Source organism: Haemorhous mexicanus, chromosome 10 (genome assembly GCF_027477595.1).
Source record: "Haemorhous mexicanus isolate bHaeMex1 chromosome 10, bHaeMex1.pri, whole genome shotgun sequence".
NCBI lineage: Eukaryota > Metazoa > Chordata > Aves > Passeriformes > Fringillidae > Haemorhous > Haemorhous mexicanus.
The window spans coordinates 25,385,123-25,404,730 of record NC_082350.1 but is presented as its reverse complement, the minus strand read 5'-3'; the positions used below and the strand labels follow the sequence as shown (position 1 = coordinate 25,404,730).

General features: G+C 48.4%; 2 protein-coding genes across 3 annotated transcripts in view; one reads left to right on the top strand and one right to left on the bottom strand.

Annotated features, from left to right (window-relative positions):
- VEPH1 (ventricular zone expressed PH domain containing 1) overlaps positions 1-19,239 on the bottom strand; it is a 59,320-nt gene extending 40,081 nt beyond the window's left edge. The window contains exons 1-5 of one of the 2 annotated variants that reach the window (XM_059855876.1): positions 19,071-19,239; positions 16,598-16,658; positions 12,617-12,890; positions 11,811-12,026; positions 9,374-9,548 (exon numbers count right to left, since the gene is read on the bottom strand). In XM_059855876.1, the coding sequence (XP_059711859.1) occupies positions 9,374-9,548; positions 11,811-12,026; positions 12,617-12,754 (529 nt within the window). In that variant the 5' untranslated portion in view covers positions 12,755-12,890; positions 16,598-16,658; positions 19,071-19,239. Of the gene's footprint in view, positions 1-9,373; positions 9,549-11,810; positions 12,027-12,616; positions 12,891-16,597; positions 16,659-16,901; positions 16,997-19,070 lie in introns of those variants that run through there. The other variant, XM_059855875.1, reaches the window with a different exon arrangement.
- On the top strand, positions 439-6,343 carry PTX3 (pentraxin 3). Its single transcript, XM_059855874.1, has 3 exons — positions 439-836; positions 1,315-1,830; positions 4,912-6,343. The coding sequence occupies exons 1-3, from the start codon at positions 689-691 to the stop codon at positions 5,523-5,525; spliced, it is 1,278 nt and encodes a 425-aa protein (XP_059711857.1). The 5' UTR covers positions 439-688; the 3' UTR covers positions 5,526-6,343.
- Positions 19,240-19,608: the final 369 nt, after the last annotated feature.

Genomic DNA, 19,608 nt, shown 5'->3' with positions numbered 1-19,608 from the left:
GCTCTGCTTTATTGCTTAAAGTAAACTGTTGGTATGTAACAGAATTTATTATACAGCAGTGCCTAACCCTCCAAAAAAGCTGCACTATTTAGCTAAACCAGACACGTGTACCCAAACCTACTCCAGGTATATTTATTTTTCTACCGATCCCCTCCAGAGCCCTGGCACACACCGACCACAAACTGAACTTGCAGGGAACAGTTTCTTTTGCACAAACGACACAAAGCAACCCAACCCAGCCCCTGGCGCTGCTGCACGTCCCAATCCGCCCTGGGGCGAGCCGGGCTTTCCCCTTGGCCACTCCGAGCATCCCCCAGGCCATCCTGGAGGGCTGGGATTGAGCAAGCTGCCCGCCCCCTTGCCTCCTCTTCCCTTCCTTCCCCTGCCGGCTAAAAGGCGCAGCCGGGAGCGCTCGCTCATTCATTGGGGTCGGGCGCTGCCAGCGCTCACTTGCGGCTCCGCTGCAGCCCCTGCAGAGCTCCTGCAGCCCCTGCACAGCCCCGGCTCCGCTGCAGCCCCTACAGCTCCTGCAGCCCCTGCACAGCCCCGGCTCCGCTGCAGCCCCTACAGCTCCTGCAGCCCCTGCACAGCCCCGGCTCCGCTGCAGCCCCTGCAGAGCTCCTGCAGCCCCTGCACAGCCCCTGCAGAGCTCCTGCAGCCCCCGCACAGCCCCAGGACCGCCAGGAGAATGCTGCCCCGAGAGCTCCTGTCCCTGCTCACGCTGCTCTGTGCTTTCAGGGCTTCAGGCTCTGTGGTGGATGAAGACGATGACTACGAGCTCATGTACGTGAACCTGGATAATGAAATCGAAGGTCCAGCCCCTGCGACTGAGGAAGGTGAGTGAATTTAAACTGAATTTAAGTGCAGAACTGCCTTCGGTGATGCCTAGTTCTTCTAAGAGTTATTACTGCAAACGTAATTTACTTTTTCCGGAGGGAGAAGCTCGTGCTCGTAGCAGTGGGTTATTATGGGCAGTAAAGGTAAAGCCCTTGGACGGGGTGCCTTGGGCTGTGATTTAGGCTCTTGATTTCTCAGTTTTCCTGCAAAAGGTTGCTGCTGTCCCAGGCGTTTAAGATCTCTGTAATCACACCCCTGCACGGTTCTGTCCTGGTACAGAGGGGAAGGCACTGGCCCCAGCACGGCAGGGGGTTGGAACCAGATTGTCTGTAAGGTCCCTTCCAGCCCAAACCAGTCTGAGCCCACGACTCTGTGACAGTCTGGAGGACACAGCCTTGCACAGAGTCAGGTTTTTCCAAACGCTGCCGTGTAAAGCTCGGTACAAAGGAACAGCAACATCTGTACGTTCCCTTGCAGCTGCTTCGTGTGACTGCCAGCGGGAGCACAGCAAGTGGGACAAGCTGTTCATCATGCTGGAGAACTCGCAGATGAAGGAGAACATGATGCTGCAGGCTCTGGATGAGCTCCCCAGGGTGGAGCTGCAGACCCTGAAGGCAGAGCTGAGCCAGCTGGCCACCACCCTGGCGGGCACCTTCACCAGTGTCACCTCCCACGTGCTGTCCCAGGTGGAGCAGGTGCTGCTGAGGAGCAGGGACCAGGCTGAGGAGGCCAGGAGGCTGCAGGAGTCGGAGCAAGGGAAGGTTCTGGAGCACGTCCTGCAGCTGAGCCACAACGTGTCGGTGAGGCTGGGCTGGCTGGAGAGCGCCTGGCGCCGCAGGGCCGAGGAGCAGGCACAGCAAACAGCCCTGCAGCAGGACAAACAGGGGACAGGGGACAGCATCATCCTGAGCTCGCTGTGGAAGGAGCTGCAGCAGACCCGGGCTGAGCTGAGGGCGTCACAGCAATGGGCAGCTCAGCACCTGCTGCCAGCAGGTAAGGCCAGCCTGAGAGCTTGGGGGAGGCCACTCCAAACTAACAGGGACCCACAAACCCCCTCCTGGGCACCTCCTCCTGCAACGGCTCCAGAGCGGGCCCAGGAGCAGCAGGGCAGCTTGGAACAGGCTGTGTGTGAAGGGTGGAACCCCAGAAAGGCACTGAGCTTTTCAAAGGTGGGATCAAAGAAAGGTTTCATCAAAGTCCTCGTGCAGGGCAGAGCCGCCAGGATCCCACCTCCTCCAGGCTCTCCCAGATCAAAGCCATTGTCAGAGAGCAGTAAATGTATTTTAGACATCCAGAGTGTGTGCTCTCACCTTTTGCCTTCCCAGCTGGTGACTCCTGTGCATTTGGAGCTCTGTTCTCCTGCATGTTCTCACTCTTTCCTCTTCTTTCATGAGCATCTCCTCACCAGCCTGGTGCCCAAGAGCTGGACATGCTGCTGCCAGCCAGCCAAGCACACTTCCAGGGCAGGGAGGGCACATTCCCTGCATGCCAGTGGGAATATTCTGCCCTGAATAGTCCCACTGGCACAGAGAAACCAGTGAGCCATGCTGCTGCTGTTTGGGGGATTTTTCCTTTTCCAAAACATTTGCACTGATCAGTGGGGTGGCTGTAGAAAGGTGGGCTCACTCCTCAAATCCCAACTCAGCTTTTCTGTGCAGGGCAAAGAGAGAGACACCCAAAGAAGCAGCAGCTTGGGTGTGGCAGAGCAGCCCCTCGTTTGTGGAAATCACCATGTGCAAGACAAACTGCACTGAAATCACCCTGCCCGCCAGCGAGCTGTCACTGCCGGGCTTCTAACTGCTGCTTAATGGCTCTGTTTTCCACAAATATAAGTTATTGCCACCTAAACCCCCCAAAATCTACCCCCGCAGGGTGGGTGCAAAGGAAGGAGGGGGTGCAGCATCCCCAGAGGGAACTCTCAACAGGGAGCAGAGAGGAGCAGTAATTGCTACGGCAGAGGCAACAAAAGCCACAGAATTGTTCACATCAAAGCCTTTACAGCCTAACCTGAGCCCATCCCTTCATGCAGGGCAGACTCAGCTTTAGAAGTAAATTGGTTTCACTGCTTTATCACACCTCCTCAGAAATCTTTGTGTGTTGGGAGGAGGTCTTGGAGCATATTCCTCTTTTCCCCAAACACAAACTTGCAGAGAGCATGATCTCATTCCTTATCTCCCTGTCCCCCAGCCAGCCTCAGCAGCTACTCTGCACTAGGTGAGAGCAACAAACTCGATCTGCCTTGAGGATCATCAGTGGAAATTCAGTTTATTTCCACTGGTTCCCACATGATTTTACATAAAACAACCATACTTGTAAATTTAAAGGCTACATTTGAAGTAGTTCCAGAGTATCTCTCTGGATTTTTTTTCCAAGGGAATTTTTAGCAACTGACTTTAATTTTTCACATCTTGACTTACTGCCAGCCATACTCTTGAGGGATTTTCTAATCACACTTTTTTTGTTCTTCACTGAGGCTGGTTTTAATTTTGTTTAGGCTTTGATAATAGAGCCTGAAAGCCTGCTAATTAAAATCTTTTCACAATAGTGCTCCTAAGTAGCATTTTAAGGAGAATCCCCAGCAGTTGCTCACTGACCCTGCCCCTCCTCAAAAGGGTCAATGAGAGATGTAAAATCTGCTCAAAGCTGGAGGGAAGCAGCCCATGAAATACCACAGCAGCTCACTCCTGGAGGGCACAAAGAGTCCTTCATTCCCTGGAGCAGAAATTTCCACACACGTTTTAGACATTTGGGATCCTCCAGCTTCTTTAAACAGGAAATGAAGCAGCTTAATTGGAGAAGGGGCTGCTTGTTCCCTCCTGTCACCTTGGATATTAACTTAGGTGCAACCAGGGAGCAGCACAGAAACCACCAGAAATGTCTGGCTTTACTGATCACCAGTTGCTTTTCCAAGTTGCATAAATTTCTGTTAGTGGTTTTAACTAACTTCTATTATCAATGCTTTGATTAATTGGACATGAGAGAACAGCTGGTTAAACAGTAAGACTTGTCTCATAATTTCCCCTGTTTAACCAGTGCCCATGAAAACTCCTGAGCAAAAAATCCTGAAGGCAGGGCCATGAAAGGGAATCCTGTAAATTAAGGAAGCAAGCCCATCTCAGCATGTTCCTGCCAACATTTTCTGCTTCTCAGCAGCTCCTGTGCCCTGATGCCTGTTACCCATGGCTCAGCCTCCCTGCAGTTCCCTTCTCCAGGCACAGCCTCCCCCTCTCCTGGGAATGCCAAACCTGCTGTTTGAGGGGATCCCTGACCCCTTCCCTCAGCACAACGTGGGTGTTTTCACTACTCCAGACTTAGAGAATAAAACAACACTCCAGTGGCGCCGAGGGAGGGTTACCCAATTACCTGGCAGAATTACCCAGTTCCAGGGGCTGACAGAGTCCCTCTCCCAGGGGTGGTGCTCCATTCAGAGCTTCCCAAAGGAAGCAGCAGGGCAGACAGGCTGCAGTAACCCTTTGGATGTCTGAGGACTGTACAGTGCCCCCTGTGCAGGCACGGAAGAGCCCAGAGATTCCTGCAGCCAGATTATCCCTTGCCATAGTGTCCAGCAATTCCCCCACCACCTCTGACAGCTCCTTCCAATCATCCTGGGGTAGGTTCCTGCATCCCACTGGATGAGCTGAGCTCTCAGCTCCCTTTGGGAAGCACTGGATCAGGCACTGGGACAGGCTGCCCAGAGGAGTGATGGGAGTCCCCATCCCTGGAAGTGCCCAAAAATGGGTGGATGTGGCACTTGAGGGCCTGGTTTAGTGGTGAACATGGTGGTGCTGGGCTGGCAGTTCACAGAATCATGGAATGATTTGGGATGAAGGGATCTTTAAAGATCATCTTGTTCCAATCCCACCTGCCATGGGCAGGGACACCTTTCCCTGTCCCAGGTTGTTCCAAGCCTCAGTGTCCAGCCTGGCCTTGGACACTGTAAGGGATGGGGCAGGCACAACTTGGTGATCACAGAGGTTCTTTTCTTAATGATGCCACGCAGTGTCAAAGGTCCCAGCTGTGCACATACAAACAACCCAGTTCTTATTTACCTGACAATCTCCTAAACCCTTCCAGGCTGTGAAACCGCAATTCTGTTCCCCATGCGCTCGAGGAAGATCTTTGGGAGCGTCCACCCGACCTCGGGAATGACCCTGAGCTCCTTCACTGCCTGCATCTGGCTCAAGGTGACCGAGGCCTTGGACAAAACCATCGTCTTCTCCTACGGCACCAGGTTCAACCCCTACGAGATCCAGCTGTACCTGAGCCGGGCCTCGGCCGTGCTCGCCGTGGGCGGCGCCCAGCACAAGCTGGCTGCCACAAATGTGGTTGTTCCCGGCAAGTGGCTCCACCTGTGCGGCTCCTGGAGCTCGGAGAACGGATCTGCATCCCTGTGGGCACAGGGGGAGCTGGCAGCCAGTGCCTGGCACGTGGCTGGGGCTCACACCATCCCCGACGGGGGCATCCTGCAGCTGGGCCAGGAGAAGAACGGCTGCTGCGTGGGAGGGGGGTTTGATGAAGCTCTGGCCTTCTCGGGGAAGCTGACTGGCTTTAACCTGTGGGACCGAGTGCTCAGCCCCGCCGAGGTGACAGCCCAGAGCACGGGGGACACCTGTGGCACCCGGGGCAACGTGGTGGGCTGGGGGGTCACCGAGGTGCTGCCCTACGGAGGGGCCCAGTACGTGTCCTAAAGCCGGGGGGCCGCACAGGAACGGATTGCGCAGAGCTGAACGTCCACCTTGCAACAGCCAGAGCTGCAGCAGCCCCTGCCTCTGGAATTCCCAAGGAACAGCAGCCCTGCAAGTCCACAGAAGGAGGCACTGTGGGGATGGGATCGATCTCTGCCTGCTGTCCTGGAGAAAGCCCTGAAAACACAGCCACACACCAAGGCGTGGCACTGGGAAAGCTGTTCCTGGGGTCAGGCAGCTCTGTCTCTCCAGTGCAGGGTTTCTGATGTATAAAGTGAGGGCCACCATGGACATTCAGGAGCCAAATGGAGCTCCCAATATCCCTGCTGAGGAAAATCTGACCTGGCTCTGCAAAACAGAGCAGCTGGGGCTGCCCCTGGATCCCTGGCAGTGCCCAAGGCCAGGCTGGACACTGGGGCTGGGAGCACCTGGGACAGTGGGAGGTGTCCCTGCCACTGCCATGGCAGGGTGTGGCACTGGAAAAGCTTTAAGGTCCCTTCCAACCCAAACCATTCCAGGCTCCCTCCAATCCTTGGGTTCTATAGTGTTAATGTGAATTTTACAGAGGAAGCACCCAAATCAAGAAGTGTGTTGTCTATTAATCCTTGTTAGTAATGTGTAGACTCAAAGAAAGCTAGTTCCTTGTTTAAAGCATTATTTATGCCACGGATGGATATAAAAATAATATCCCCCATCGTAATCTGATGTGCCATTGGGAGGAAATCCAGCTGTATTATATTGTACATTGACTTTGTGATAATTTTATTGAAATTATTTTTGTAAAGTTGTTTTGTAAATAAAGATACTTTACTAGACTAAAACTCTCTATTCTTCTCATAAACCAAAATTCTGAATCAAGTCCCAGGTGGGACTTTTTCCACATTTTGAACCATGCAGTTTTAGCTGCTGATAGAGAAAACACCAATAGCAACATCTCACAGGAGCAGGGACCCCATGCACAATCCTGGCCTTTTGGGGCCACGTTTTAAGGTACATTTGGACTTGTTTGCTGCCCTCAGGGGGGTTGTACAAGATAGAATTGCTGCTCAGTGCCAGTGATTTTCTTCTCTCTCACACAAACTTATCCCAGATCCCCTAAAAACCTGGGGCTGGATACAGAGCACAGCAGCAGCTGCAGAGAGCCAAGGAACTGCTGATGATTTTCAGGTAAAAACAGAGCACAAGCAGAGAATGATGAATACCCTACTCACTGGGTATGTAACCATTTACAACAAGAACCATGACTTGCTACCTGTTGAAGCCTCTGAAGAAGTTATCATGGGGAATGTCTTATTCAAACAATTCCTATTTCCCCTGGAAGCAGCCCATCCTTCTTCTCTATCCCCATGTTTCCCTGTCTCTCTCGTTCTCTACAGATGTCCTGAGAACACACTTTGACAAATTTCTTGACATGCTGCTGCTACACTTCCTCCTGACCATGACAGATCCTCGTTGCCTGGTACAAAAGCAGTAAAAAAAAGGTAAATTCCACTTTCCTGTGCCATTCAAGAGGGTTGTGCTTCATGCATAAACTTATACGAGACCTGCTCCAAAGTTTTGGCAGCACTGCTTATTTAAGGGAAAAGAATTGCTCTGATTGCTGGGATTTCTCCTGTTACCCTGCAATAAAAATGTATCTACATTACAAATGCTTGGCAGTAAACTTGACAAAAATCCCTCACTAAGTAATATCTCCAAATAACCTTAGCTAGAGAACAATGAAATATTACCTCTGTTCATCTCTGGCAGCCAAAACCCAGATCTTCAGAGTAACAAAAACACTCAGGGTCCCACCATTGTGCAAGGGCAAAACCACTCTCAAATCCTCCCTCTGTTCAGTGCCCTCCATTAAGTGAAAACAAATGTCCCTGAAATGCAGCAGGAAAAGGAAAATCCTCAAAAAGACCTCCAGAAATCCTTCCTGGCTGCTCCTCTTACTGCAGCTCATACCTGAAATGCTTTGTCTTGGAAGGAGCCTTCTCCTGTCAGCTCAGGTTTGGCAGAGGACCAAAGGCTAAGCCAGGCCTTCCATCCTCACTGACTCAGCTGGAAAACTTCCCTTTTCCTGAGTGCTCTGCTCTTCCTTCATCACCCCCAGCACCAGCAAAGCTCTCCCACAGCCCGGGGGCACAGCCCACCGCCTCCAGCACACTTCTCTCCTTCCTTCCTCGCTCAGCTGCGCTTGCCTTTGTCAGCAGTTTGGAAGAAATGGCATTTGGGGGAATTTGGGCTCCAGCTATCAAACAGCCTCTGCAATCCTGCACTGCCAACGCAGATGGGGGAGCGAGGCTGAGCCCCAGCCCAGCACCACAGGATGCCTGAGCTGCCCTGGAAGGCGGAGCAGCCGCGGGACTCTCGGATTACAGGGCAGAGCTGCTGCTGTCCCCCGGGAATAAACGGGAATAAATCCGTGTGACCCCGGTGCTGACGGGCGGTGTCAGCACAGAGCTCAGAGCCCACGCTCACTGGGGCACAGCAGCCAAACCCTTCCCAAAGAGCTCTTTTTTAGCTAATGAGATAAGAGCCTGCTTCTGCAGCCAAAGAGTTGCCCCAAGTAATGAAAAACTCCAGTTCCTCTCCAGCATTTGCAGGCAAGGGGCCAAAGTTTGCTCAGCCTGGTGCCACGAGGCTGAGCCCCGTCTGTGCAGCCCCACAACACGGCTTTGTCTCCAAAAACTGCCTTGGAAATCCATCCTCAGCAGCCGAGCCTCCTGCTCCCTTCAGCAAACACTCGGGGCAGCTCTCAGCTCCCAGCCTGCTGCAGACCCGGCCTCAAACACCAATTATGTGCAGGGTAATGAAGTCACTACGCAAAACAAATCGTTTTGCCCGTTCCGAGGGCCCCTTCCAGGCTGGAATTCTCAAACCTGATATCCACAGCAACATCTGCTGGTGGAAGAACATAAATACACAACTCAGCCGTGCTGAAACCTTCCGTTGTGGTGTGCATCACTCTTCCCAAAACCATGGATATATTCACTATTTCTTTCTCTTACTACCCAGCATTTACAAGTGGCAACACATAATGTTAGCACATTACTAAGTCTTAAAAGAATCAATTTATAAATTGATAAATACAGGTTGCAGACTTAAATTTGAGGGCTTAACATCTTCATAACAACGTTCTTTTAATAATTATTGCTACTTACTGCTATTGCCCTACTCGAAGGGGAACACTGATTTTACCACTGCAGTAGCACTGTGTTGCAACAAACACTGTGAACTTTATTACTCCAATTCAATTGGACCTCCTTTTATAGAGGAATTAATATTTTTGGCTTTTTAAACCACAAAAAAATAAAATGTAAAGAGATTAGCAACATTGTTCTATATAAAGCTAATAACGTAGGCAAAATGAAAGAACCACTACAGAGCTTTTATATCTTCCATCTGACTGTTCCACCACAGAATGGGATTAATTTCATCCCCATTTCTCTTTTGGAGCCTTGCCAGTGACACTAAGAGGAAGGATAAGAGCTCCATGGCTGGTGCCTCATATCAGGGCTGATAATTTGGAGTCCATTAGCAGGGAATATTAACGAGCACAGATGTATTTCCTGCCCTGTGGGTCAGCCAATCCATACCAAAACCTCCAGAGGTGCAGTAAATTCACATATTCCTTGAGAAAGCCTGTTGTTAGAGTGTGATTAATACATTTGATCACATGTATGGATATTTCCATAGGTCTGCTTTATACAGCTCCTATGATTTGTTGAATGGTTGGATTGATCCTGGAGTCTTTCCCACCCCTAATGACTGATTGCTTCTATAAGATCATGGCTCTGTACCTGCCTAGCACAGCCTGATCTGTCACACACCTGGATCAAACCCCAGCTCAGGGCTGGGCCTACCTTGCAGGACACTCCTGACAATGGCTTCTGTGTGCTCAGCCAGCAGCTCAGCCTTGGCAATGGCAGCCAAGGACAGGTAACTGGACATGTTTCTGCACAGCTCCTTGTTGCCCCTCTGCAGGAACTTCACTGCCACTGGCACAGCCAAGGCCATCACTGGAGGCTGGTTGTAATTCTGCAAAAACAGGGGAAAAAAAATTATATAAAAGTCTAGTGCTAGGCAGAGTAGGGAAACCAAAGTCAAAGCAATGGGGGGAGTAGAGAAAAAAAACTTGTCAAGAAAGGTCATGCTTTGGTACCACCACTGAAGGCAGGAGTCAAAGAGCAAATACAGCAATTTAAAACTACTGCAACAGGAAAAGTTAAGAACAGTCCTATTTTTGTCTTCTGCTAGAGGAAGCAGAAGGGCACTAACAAAATATGTGGTGCATAAATCAAAATCAATATAGATAAAATATAGAAGATATGAAGTGCACTAACTACATGCTACCATTTCTAATGAGACATTTTGTGTTTGGTGCTCCCTGGGAAGACAGAGGCTGCATTCATCATCCCAAAGCACAGGAAACACCTTGGAGCAGCCACTCCCTGGAACTGCACTGGACACTTGCTCACAGTGCAGTAGCTCTAGTATTGATCATTAATTATTCTGTAACCATTGAGATTTTATTTTTTAATTTAAACTCACAGAATTCCAGAATGGTTTGGGTTGGAAAGGTCCTTAAAGCTCACCCAGTGCCACCCCTGCCATGGCAGGGACACCTCCCAGCGTCCCTGGTGCTCCAGCCCCAGTGTCCAGCCTGGCCTTGGGCACTGCCAGGGATCCAGGGGCAGCCCCAGCTGCTCTGGGAACCTCCAGCCAATTCCTCTGAACACTGAGATCTTTCAGGAGTGCAAACTCCTCTTCCTGAAATGGCTCCAAGCTTCTGGAATCTCAGGGTCCCTGAGTATGCACTGGGGTTTGGAATCAAGGTCAGGAAAGGTGTTCTGTTATTATTTGTACAGAAAATTGTGTGTACAAAGCACACACATCCATTGCCTGCTGAATTTCCACAGCAGCAGGACACATTTGTGTGTCACTGAGCACCCAGATTCCCTCTGGAGCCTCCTTAACCAGTGCTGTGCTCTCCTCTCCACTCAGATCTTTGAAACTGGAGCACACCCCTGTTTCTGAAAATAATCCTGCAGTGTGATCATGTCTAATTAGCAGCTGAAATCCCAGGCAAACCTGGAACCCAGATGTTTGAGACAGCAGCAGAACAGTGCTAAGGAAGGCAGAGCAGATTTTCTGGACTTTCATTCTGAAGCAGCTCTGACTAGAATAAATTTAGACTGAGAACCCCCAAATCTGTTATTCCACAGAGCTTGAGAGACTCTGAGGATTTTCCCTAGGAGCAGAGACTTGCCAAGCAGTGGACACTCCCTCCCAGAGACCCCTGAGGAAGAAGGGGCTGCAGCCACCCCTTGGTGTCAAGACAAACCATTCTGGCAGCTACCATGTGACCAAAAGCTGCATCTTTAATGAGAAAAGCCCTTCAAATAAATGGAGCTTTCTGCAGCAGCATGTTTAAATCAACATAATGCCTTGTTATGTTTGGCTGAGACACCAGGGAGCAGGAGCCAAATGCTGCTCCAAGTTATTGCTCTGCTACTCCACACAAAGAATGGGAAGATAAGGCTTGGCTCTCTGACTAGGATTGAAAAGATCTAAGAAAATTCCAAAGAACAATTCTCCCCACCCCCCCCCTACAATAAAGATAAAATCCATAGTTAAGAAAAAGCATGAATTCAGAGGGAAGGAGAAAGGTTTCATTTGTTCCATGATAAACATCAGGGCAGGAAGGCACACTCAGAAGATATGGAGGTGACAATGAAGAGCAGATTTCAATAAAGTGATACAGTGATGTTTGCAAACCTTGGGGACCTCCCTGCTGCTGATATCAACAGAGACCTGCCTGAGATCCAGCCCAGCTGGCAGGTATTCATTATTGTTCCAACTGTCCCCCACATCTGCTAGAAAACCTCCCTTTATACCTCTTTGTTTTAATGCAAAGGAACTTGCCAATAAAAGCTCTGTTTCAGGGAGAAGCAAATGTACTTTATAACTCAGCTCTGGCTGCCCCTGGATCCCTGGCAGTGCCCAAGGCCAGGCTGGACAGGGCTTGGAGCAGCCTGGCATGGTGGAAGGTGTCCCTGCCATGGCAGGGGTGGCACTGGATGGGCTTTGAGGTCCCTCCAACACAAACCATTCCTGGATTCTGTGAGTTGCCTCAATGATTTCAAGAGGAATCAGAGCAGTGCAATTCCCCAAGCTCTGAGTTTTAAACATCACCACTCACCAGCACCCAAAAAGAGAGTTACCCAAGCATTTTAAAAAGTAAAGCCAAAAAAACTGGCACCGAGATCACAGCACTGCTGGCTCTCAGGCCAGCTCTACCTGCAGGATACAGCTCATGATGTCAGAGGCGATTTTGGCATGTGGGGCATCCTCATCCTTGCCAGAGGGTGTCAGGTTGTGCTCCAGGCAGGACTCCCAGAGGGCCACCAGGGCCCTGCCGTGCCTCTCGATGGAGGCAGTCTCCCTGATGGCCGTGGTGATCCGTGTGATGCAGATCTCCACCACAGCCTGGTTGTTGTCGTTGGTCTGGTAGTCCTGGGGCAAGCAAGACACACCTGCAGTGAACTGCTCTGCCAGGACCCCACCAAATTCCGATTTTGTAGCAGTCCAGTGTCCATTTTTCCATGCCCACCTTTACAACAAGTGTTCAGTGTGATAAACCTCCAGCATTTGTCATCCCACAGGTCTTAATTCTCATTACTGGGAAGGCATGGACCCCTGCAATCTCATATAATCTTTAATATGCTTTAAATAACTATTTAATAAAAATTATTATGATGATGAACTTGAAATATCTTTGAATCTGGTGGGAACTGGATTTTGTCAGCACATTTAAAAATATTTTTAAACATTTAAAATATAAATATTTTTAAACATTTAAAATATAAATATTTTAAAAATAGATATATAAAAAGATAAATACATATAACATTTATAAAATTGATTAAAATATTTATATATACATATAAATATACCTAAAATATAAACATTTATATACATTTATAAATATATTTAAAATACTTGCTCTTCAAGTCTTATCAGAAATTTAAATCGTTTATATACCACCCCTTATTTAGACAATATAGTCTATAAAAATTTTTTTTTAAGGATAATGTTTCACTCACTGCAGCTGAACTAATGATTCTGATCTGTTCAAGAGCTTCGGAGAGGCTTCCTTCGATCTCAGCATCCTCCAGGGAGAAGAGATCCCCTGCCCGGGACAGGTCCTTCTGAGCCAAAACCAGCCCGAAGAGGTGATGCATGGCCCTGCTCAGCCGCCCTCTGCAGGCAGCATGGGCACTCAGCGGGGCACAAAACGGGCACAGTCCCGGCCAGGAGCACTCAGGTTCACATGAAGGATAAATCTGGGCTGTAGTTCAAGGCTTCCTTGGCTCCAGTCTTAAAGAAAACAATATTAAAAAAAAAAAAGAGGAAAAAATCGCAAATCCATTGATTGACATATTGCAGTTTAGCAAAGATGTTTAAATGTGTGTGAAAGTGTCACACAAGACCCCTGAGCCAGGACATCCTCAAGCACATTCATGAACTGTGTGAATTTTTATCTTCAAACACCAAGTAGCTTAAAATTAGATTTAAAAATACATAATAATTGAACCCAAGGTTTTCTTCTTTTCTGTGCGTGTTACCTGAGCAGGCAGGTCCCTGAACTAGCTGCTGAAGGTTCTAAATCCCTTTCCCTGGTCAGGAGCAGAGCTCCAGGAGGAGGAGGGTGAAGCCTCTTCCTTTGTTTCCTGAGTTGTTGTGTCTTGACTCCAGAAAAACATTACTAGCAAGATTGAGAAGATAGCGAGCTTTGTTTAGAAAAAACTGTCACTTTTGTTGCCAAAATGATCCCTAGGGTCTTTTAAACTCCTGTAAAACAAAGCCCTGGCTGAGGCGAAACTCTGCTCTTCTCCTTGGCTGAAGAATCCAGCAGAGGCTGAGCCAGGCTCACACTCTGGGAAGTGTCCTGTACTTGAGTCCCAAAACTGCTTAGGTCCCACGTGGATTCACTGTGTTAATCCCTCTGGATTCTGCTCTGGAGTTGACAAAGCCACAAGATACATCACTTACCCTTAATCCCTATTTTATTATCTTTTTCAGGAAAAAAAAAGTCAAATATAATCATAGAAACACAGAATGTTAAAGAATTGGGAGGGACCTTAAAGCCCAGCCAGTCCCAGCCCCCCTGCCATGGGCAAGGCCACCTCCCACTAGCCAAGGTTGCCCAAGGCCTTCCCCAGCCTGGCTTTCAACACTGCCAGTGTTGGGGCATGCACAGACAGGGCAAAACCAAGGCAAAACACTGAGAACCTTCTGGAAGCAGCTCCCTGGACCAGTCTCTAGTTTAATAGGCAGCACACTGCACTTGCTAATGGCACAAGGCAGGGCTGTTTTAATTTCCCCAGCTCTACCAATGCCATTCCACAGGACTCCCAATCCCATGGAGCAGAAGCAGAAAGGAGCTGAGAGTGCAAATCCCGAGGCACAAATCACCCACCCGAACCACAGGCAGGGTGGGAGGGCAGATGCTCTCACCTGCTCACACTCAGCCATTCACAAGTCCAAAACAGAAGGTCAGAAAGACTCAGACATAGACTTTTTTACCTGCTCGGGATCCTCCCAGGCCATCCTCAGGGATGGGGCCAGCTGCTCTGGGGACAAAGCCTCCTCAGGGATGGGGCCAGGTGCTCTGGGGACAAAGCCTGCCCCTTTGCTCCTGTCCCCCCGGGCAGCAGCCAGGGCCAGGGCAGCAGGAAGGCTGGCAGGCAGGCAGGCATCCCGAGCTGTGAATTGCAGTGCCACTGGGAAGGAATCCCAGGAATGCAGACTAAAGCAGCCTAAAAGTTACCCTTGGCTCCATCAGGTGACCAAGGAACCCAAATGCAGCCAGGCCTTATCTCTGAATGAGCTGCTCTGTTTGCAGGGCAAAATACAAAGCCTGCTCCACTTGAGGGCAGTTGTTTTTAATAGAGGAAACAGAACTCTCTGTGTTAGTGGAAAGCTATCCTTCCCTGGAAAGGAGGGGAAACAGCCCTCAGTAAGCTCACACTGTTTGAAAGAAAGAGAACAAGTGAACAGCCTTGCTGGAGAGGAGATTTCCTGGCCAAAGGAATAAATGCAGTCGTTCTGCAGCCTTTACCTGAGCACAAAAGAGGCTCTGAGGTTTGCTTTGCCTTTTAACATGAGCCTCAGGAGTAGCTCAACAAAATGTGCCCACACAATGCAGAAAAGTGCTCCAGGAAGGAGCCCTCCCTTGGATCAGCTGCTCTGAAACACAGCAGCCCTTTCTGCAGGAGCTGGGCTTCATCATCCTCCCGGGCCCCCTCCAGCTCAGGATATTCCCTGATCCTTGGGAATATCATTGGCCTTTTGCAAATGACCCTCTCCTGGGTGTGCTCCTGCTCAGCAGCTTCTCAGAGAGCTCAGGAGCTCTCTCCAAACAGAGAATTTTATATGAGTTCTATAGACAACACTCAGGATAATGCAGGAAAACACTTATTTATTGTGAGCTCTTGGAAATGGAATTATAGCAAATCCTCTTAATGCTTACATTGTGTAACAGTGCTGGAAATACTTTCCTTCCATCAGCATTAAAGAGAATTGTTCCTTAAGCATTTCCTTGCTCACTACAAGAGTTGCTATTAATAGGCAGCTGGCACTGAGCAAGAGGGAAAACAAATCATGTGTCTTATAAAATGTCATTTTAAATTTTTTTTTTAAGGGTCAAGCTGAGCAATGAAATTGCTGCAGGGTGTAGCTCCTGAGGTGTCTCATCACCTTGACTCCACACCACCCATCAGAGTTCTCTCACTGGCTGTATTTGTGTCCCACACACAGAAGGAATGGAGAAGGCAAAGGGTTTGGCCAAAGCTTGTCCACCCTGCCTGGATCCCCCTGGCACTGCAGAGGGGATTCAGAGCAGGAATTCACACCTTTCCAAGGCCAAAACATGGGGGACAAAGCAGGAACTGCAGTGCTCAGAACAAACTTCAACTCATTGCTATGCAGGAAAACACCCTCAGCTTATAACACAAACCACTTGCACTGGTTCTGGTGCAGTCCCACATTAATTCCAAGGTTTGATCTGAATTTCAACACCTCCTTTCCCTTTTCATGCCAAGCTGAAAGAGCCACCCTTTCCCTGGGACCTTGAAGCTGTTCCCCTCCAAGGTGAGTCTCTCCCCTTTGCTGCAGGCACAGCATTCCTACCAAAGCTCCTTATCAGAAGCAATCAGAATAAAAGCCAGCCTGACAGGTTTCAGAGCTTGAAGCTACTGAATTGGTCTGTTTGCAAAATAATTCCCCCAATAATAGAAGATTAACAATAAAAATCCCATGTAAAAGGGCAGTTGGACCTACAGGCATCCAAAAGCCATTTGAACTTGAGCTGAAAGGCTGAGCCTTACAGTTTATCAGGAGCTCAGCTTCTGCAGAATGACATTAGAAGGACAAACAAAAAATATAATCTTTTCAACCAAAGAGGAAGGGAGAAGATAATTTTTTTTTATATTTACAATGAAGGAAATTCTACAAGAAAATTTCCTTAACATCCAAAAGACTTGAAATGTAAATCCAGGTGTTTGATTTTCGGGGTGTTATCCCACTGAAACCTTCAAACAATTGTGTCTTTTTTATCTAGTTCTGTGCTACACAACATCCATCAGGAAAGCCTTCACTCTGTTTAAGGAAGTTTAGGGAACTCAGGCCACTGGAGTTCATGTTAAGTGAACCTTTACAGGATTTTCTGGTTTCTCCCTTGCTGGAGCTGCAGTGAGGACAGGGATGTTCCCATTTCCAATTTCTTATTCCCCACAGAAGGGCTAAGCCACAAGAGGTGCCAAAGCTCTTTGATAAATGCAAGGACATGCTAATTTTCTGAAATCTTCAACAATCTAAAAGGTATAGAATGGGCATCTGGTTCAAAAATGTAACTTGCAGTGTCCAGTAAATTCCACAGGAGACAAAAGTGATCTGGGAATTCAGGGAATTCACGAGAGACTCGTGCTAGAGAACTGGGAGCTGTTTTATCATGGTCACCGTGGGCACAACACAGCCCAGAGCTCTGAGTAACCTTAAAAAAGAAACAAAACCTCTTTCCTTACCTCTCAGCCATGCTGCCATGCTTAACTCATGGATTACACAGAGTGCTTTGGATGAAAGGCACTGGAGGAAAACAGAAGGAAAATAGTGTCAGTGACTCTTGGCCTTTCCAGACTGTAAAACTGCCCCCAGGACTGCTCCAGGAATGATTGGTTTGCACCAAACAGGGTTTAACCCTCAGGACCTGGGCCCTTAAAGGCCAGAAGCTGAGCCCTGGGCTGGTTATTCACACGAGCCTGGAGTGAACAGAGCAGGTTTGGATTTCCATGCTCTGGGCTTTGCAGTTTGTAACAACTGCATATTTACTTGTCATTTCCTTCTCCATGAATGGCAGGAAGATTAGAATCATCCTCAAAGACAAATTTGAATTTCAGGTAGAATTTCCTTCTGTTGAAATTCTTCTTCCCTGTATTCAAGAAAGAATTTTGTGGAATTTCTGTCTCAAGAGTTACAGAAGTTTGTAATATTGCCAAGACTGCTGGATGCTTCCTTCCCCCCTGCACTAACCCAGGGAAAAAAAAGCCGGGACACATTTCCCAAGAACATCCACATATGCAATTCATGGACAGATTATTACAAGATATTTCAGAGAACCTTTCCCCTCTGTGTTGCAGAAATCAAAATTTATTTTATTTTTATGCTTGGAAAGCATTTCCTCCCTAAAGCAGAGCATTCTTTCAAAACTTGGAAATAAAGTTCTCACATTTTTCAGTGAAAGGAAAGGATTAAAGATTATATTGAGAGAGCATCATTTTCACACAGGGTGAATAGTCTACAGCAGTTCCCATGGGATCAGCTGCATATATTTAAAATCTTCCCACAAGACAACCATTGCTTCCTATGAGCCTCTCTCTTTTTTTCTGTCAGGACAGGTTTCCACACTTCACATCCCTTGAAATTCCATAGATGCTGAGCTAGATCGGATGAAATGATAAATTATGAAGTCAACTAAATATTTTTTACCCCTAAAATTAATTTTAGGGGTTAAAACTGGTTTTTACTGATGGAACACCTCGCAGCAGTGCTGGGAGCTGACTTGCTCTCAGCACCCAGCTCTTGGACACAAGGAACCTGTGTCCCTGTGGAGGCCACTGCAGGGCAATCAGCAACTACAGAGCCTTGCAAGAGATCTCTCCTACCAGAATTCCAGGGCTGGGCCACCAGCACAGCCTGAGGGCAGTTCAGGGTCCCTCCAGATGTGGGAATAAACCAGTTCATCACAGGGGAGAATAATCAGCAGGTTTATGGGGCAGAATCTGCCTGAGCTGAACCAGCTCTCACTGAGCTCTGAGGCAATTCTGGCTGCACAGCCCGTGCAGGAGCCACTGCTGCAGAGGGGCAGGAATGTACTTAGGAACTTGGCAACTTCTACTGCTGCAAACAGACAACTTGATCAATTTTTTATATACATAAATTACTAGATAATCTGGGTGCTGTCAACACAGTTTTCTCTGACTTTCAATCTATAAGAAATCCTATTTGGCTGCTGGTTCAGCACACACTGATGCTTTATATAACACTTCATAAGACGAAGCATTTTTAACATCAGTAAGGCAGATTTGTAAGAATTCCATGTTTAAATGTCTCCATGATATTAAATATTAGACTAAACTAAACAACACAGTGCTAAAATGGAATAAACTGCTTCATAACAAACACCAATTCCATCACTGTCACAATGATGCCATCAAAAGCTGCTCATTTTCAAGGCTGCTTAATGAGCTTTTAGATCTGAGACTTATTTTCAAGACTGCAGTGATGTTACAGAAAAAGAATTTGGTTTAAAATTTCACAAAGGGAATAATGTGTATTTCTGTCAAAAGGGAGTGAAGGAGGAAATGGGCCAGAGCATGAGGGACAACAGGGTCAGAATACAGGGACCCTGTCATGAAAAATGCCACTCTGGCAGGGAAAATTGGACTAGAGCAGTAAATAAATGCAAGAACCACTGGACCTCAAAGTCTCCTGAAGCAGCAGTCACCAGACAAGCACTGAATGTCCTCAAGTTCCTCCCAGGTGCCTGGCAATCCACCCCAGCACCTCTCCAGCTGGTGATTTAATAGGACCAGCAGCCCCCCAGTGTGCCAGGGCTCCCCCCAAGCAAGGCTTTCATTCTGGAGCCCAGGGACAAAGTGTCCCCAAGCACTTGAGGTGAGGGGAAGGAGACAGCTGAGCCCAGGAGGATCCAGGGGTGCTGCAGGTTCATGTCCCACACACAGACACTGCTTCTTCCTTCCCTGGCACCCCCAGCCAACTCACAGCACTCCTCCCAGGCATCACTGTAAGACATTTCTACACCCCACAGCCCAGCTCCTGCAGTCACAGAACCCCAGGCACAGCCACGCTGCTAACTACCACGTTCCCTCCAAACTGCCTCCATTATTTAACACTCAGCCCTGCTCCCCAACTCCCCTCCTCCAGTCATTTATTCATTATTCTAGCTGGTACACGAACACATATTTAAGTTATTCATACCTCTCAGAAGCGAGACCTGGGAAAAACATGAATAATTGATGGCAAATTGGCGCTCTGCAGAGAAATTGGGATGGGCTCCATCCCAGCTGCCCGTGCCCCTTCCATCCCCCTGGCTCTGGTATGTGAGCAAGGCTGCTGGCGGGTGCTCAGCCCTGTCAAGCCGACCGTACAGTCTATTCAGTTACCCTGGAGTTGTCATGTGGAATCAAGCAAACAAATATCTTCTCTCCCTCTGCCCCAACCCCAGTGCTGGAAAACACATCAGGAATAATTCCTCACCCAGCTTAACTTGGGCAGCAGATCGAGTGAAAGTGCTCCCAGCTCCATACGGAATTTGAATTAGTTAAAAGGATTTATCAACAGCCAGTGGTTACATTCAGTTAATTAATAACCTGCTTAAGAGTAACAAGGAAATTGCAGAAGTTAATATTACTTATGGGGCCTCCTCTCAAAGGCTGGAGCCTCTCAGTGCCTCTGGAGGAGCTTTAGCCCAAAGAGAAGTCAGGGGAGAGCAGGACACTGAGGAAATGCACCTTTC

What these genes read in the sequence shown, in the direction of transcription:
- PTX3 (XM_059855874.1), top strand. Translation starts at nt 689, where the DNA reads ATGCTGCCCCGAGAGCTCCTGTCCCTGCTCACGCTGCTCTGTGCTTTC. An exon ending in AGCCCCTGCGACTGAGGAAG is followed by an intron (nt 837 to 1,314) that starts GTGAGTGAATTT and finishes GTTCCCTTGCAG; the next exon opens with CTGCTTCGTGTGACTGCCAG. An exon ending in TCAGCACCTGCTGCCAGCAG is followed by an intron (nt 1,831 to 4,911) that starts GTAAGGCCAGCC and finishes AAACCCTTCCAG; the next exon opens with GCTGTGAAACCGCAATTCTG.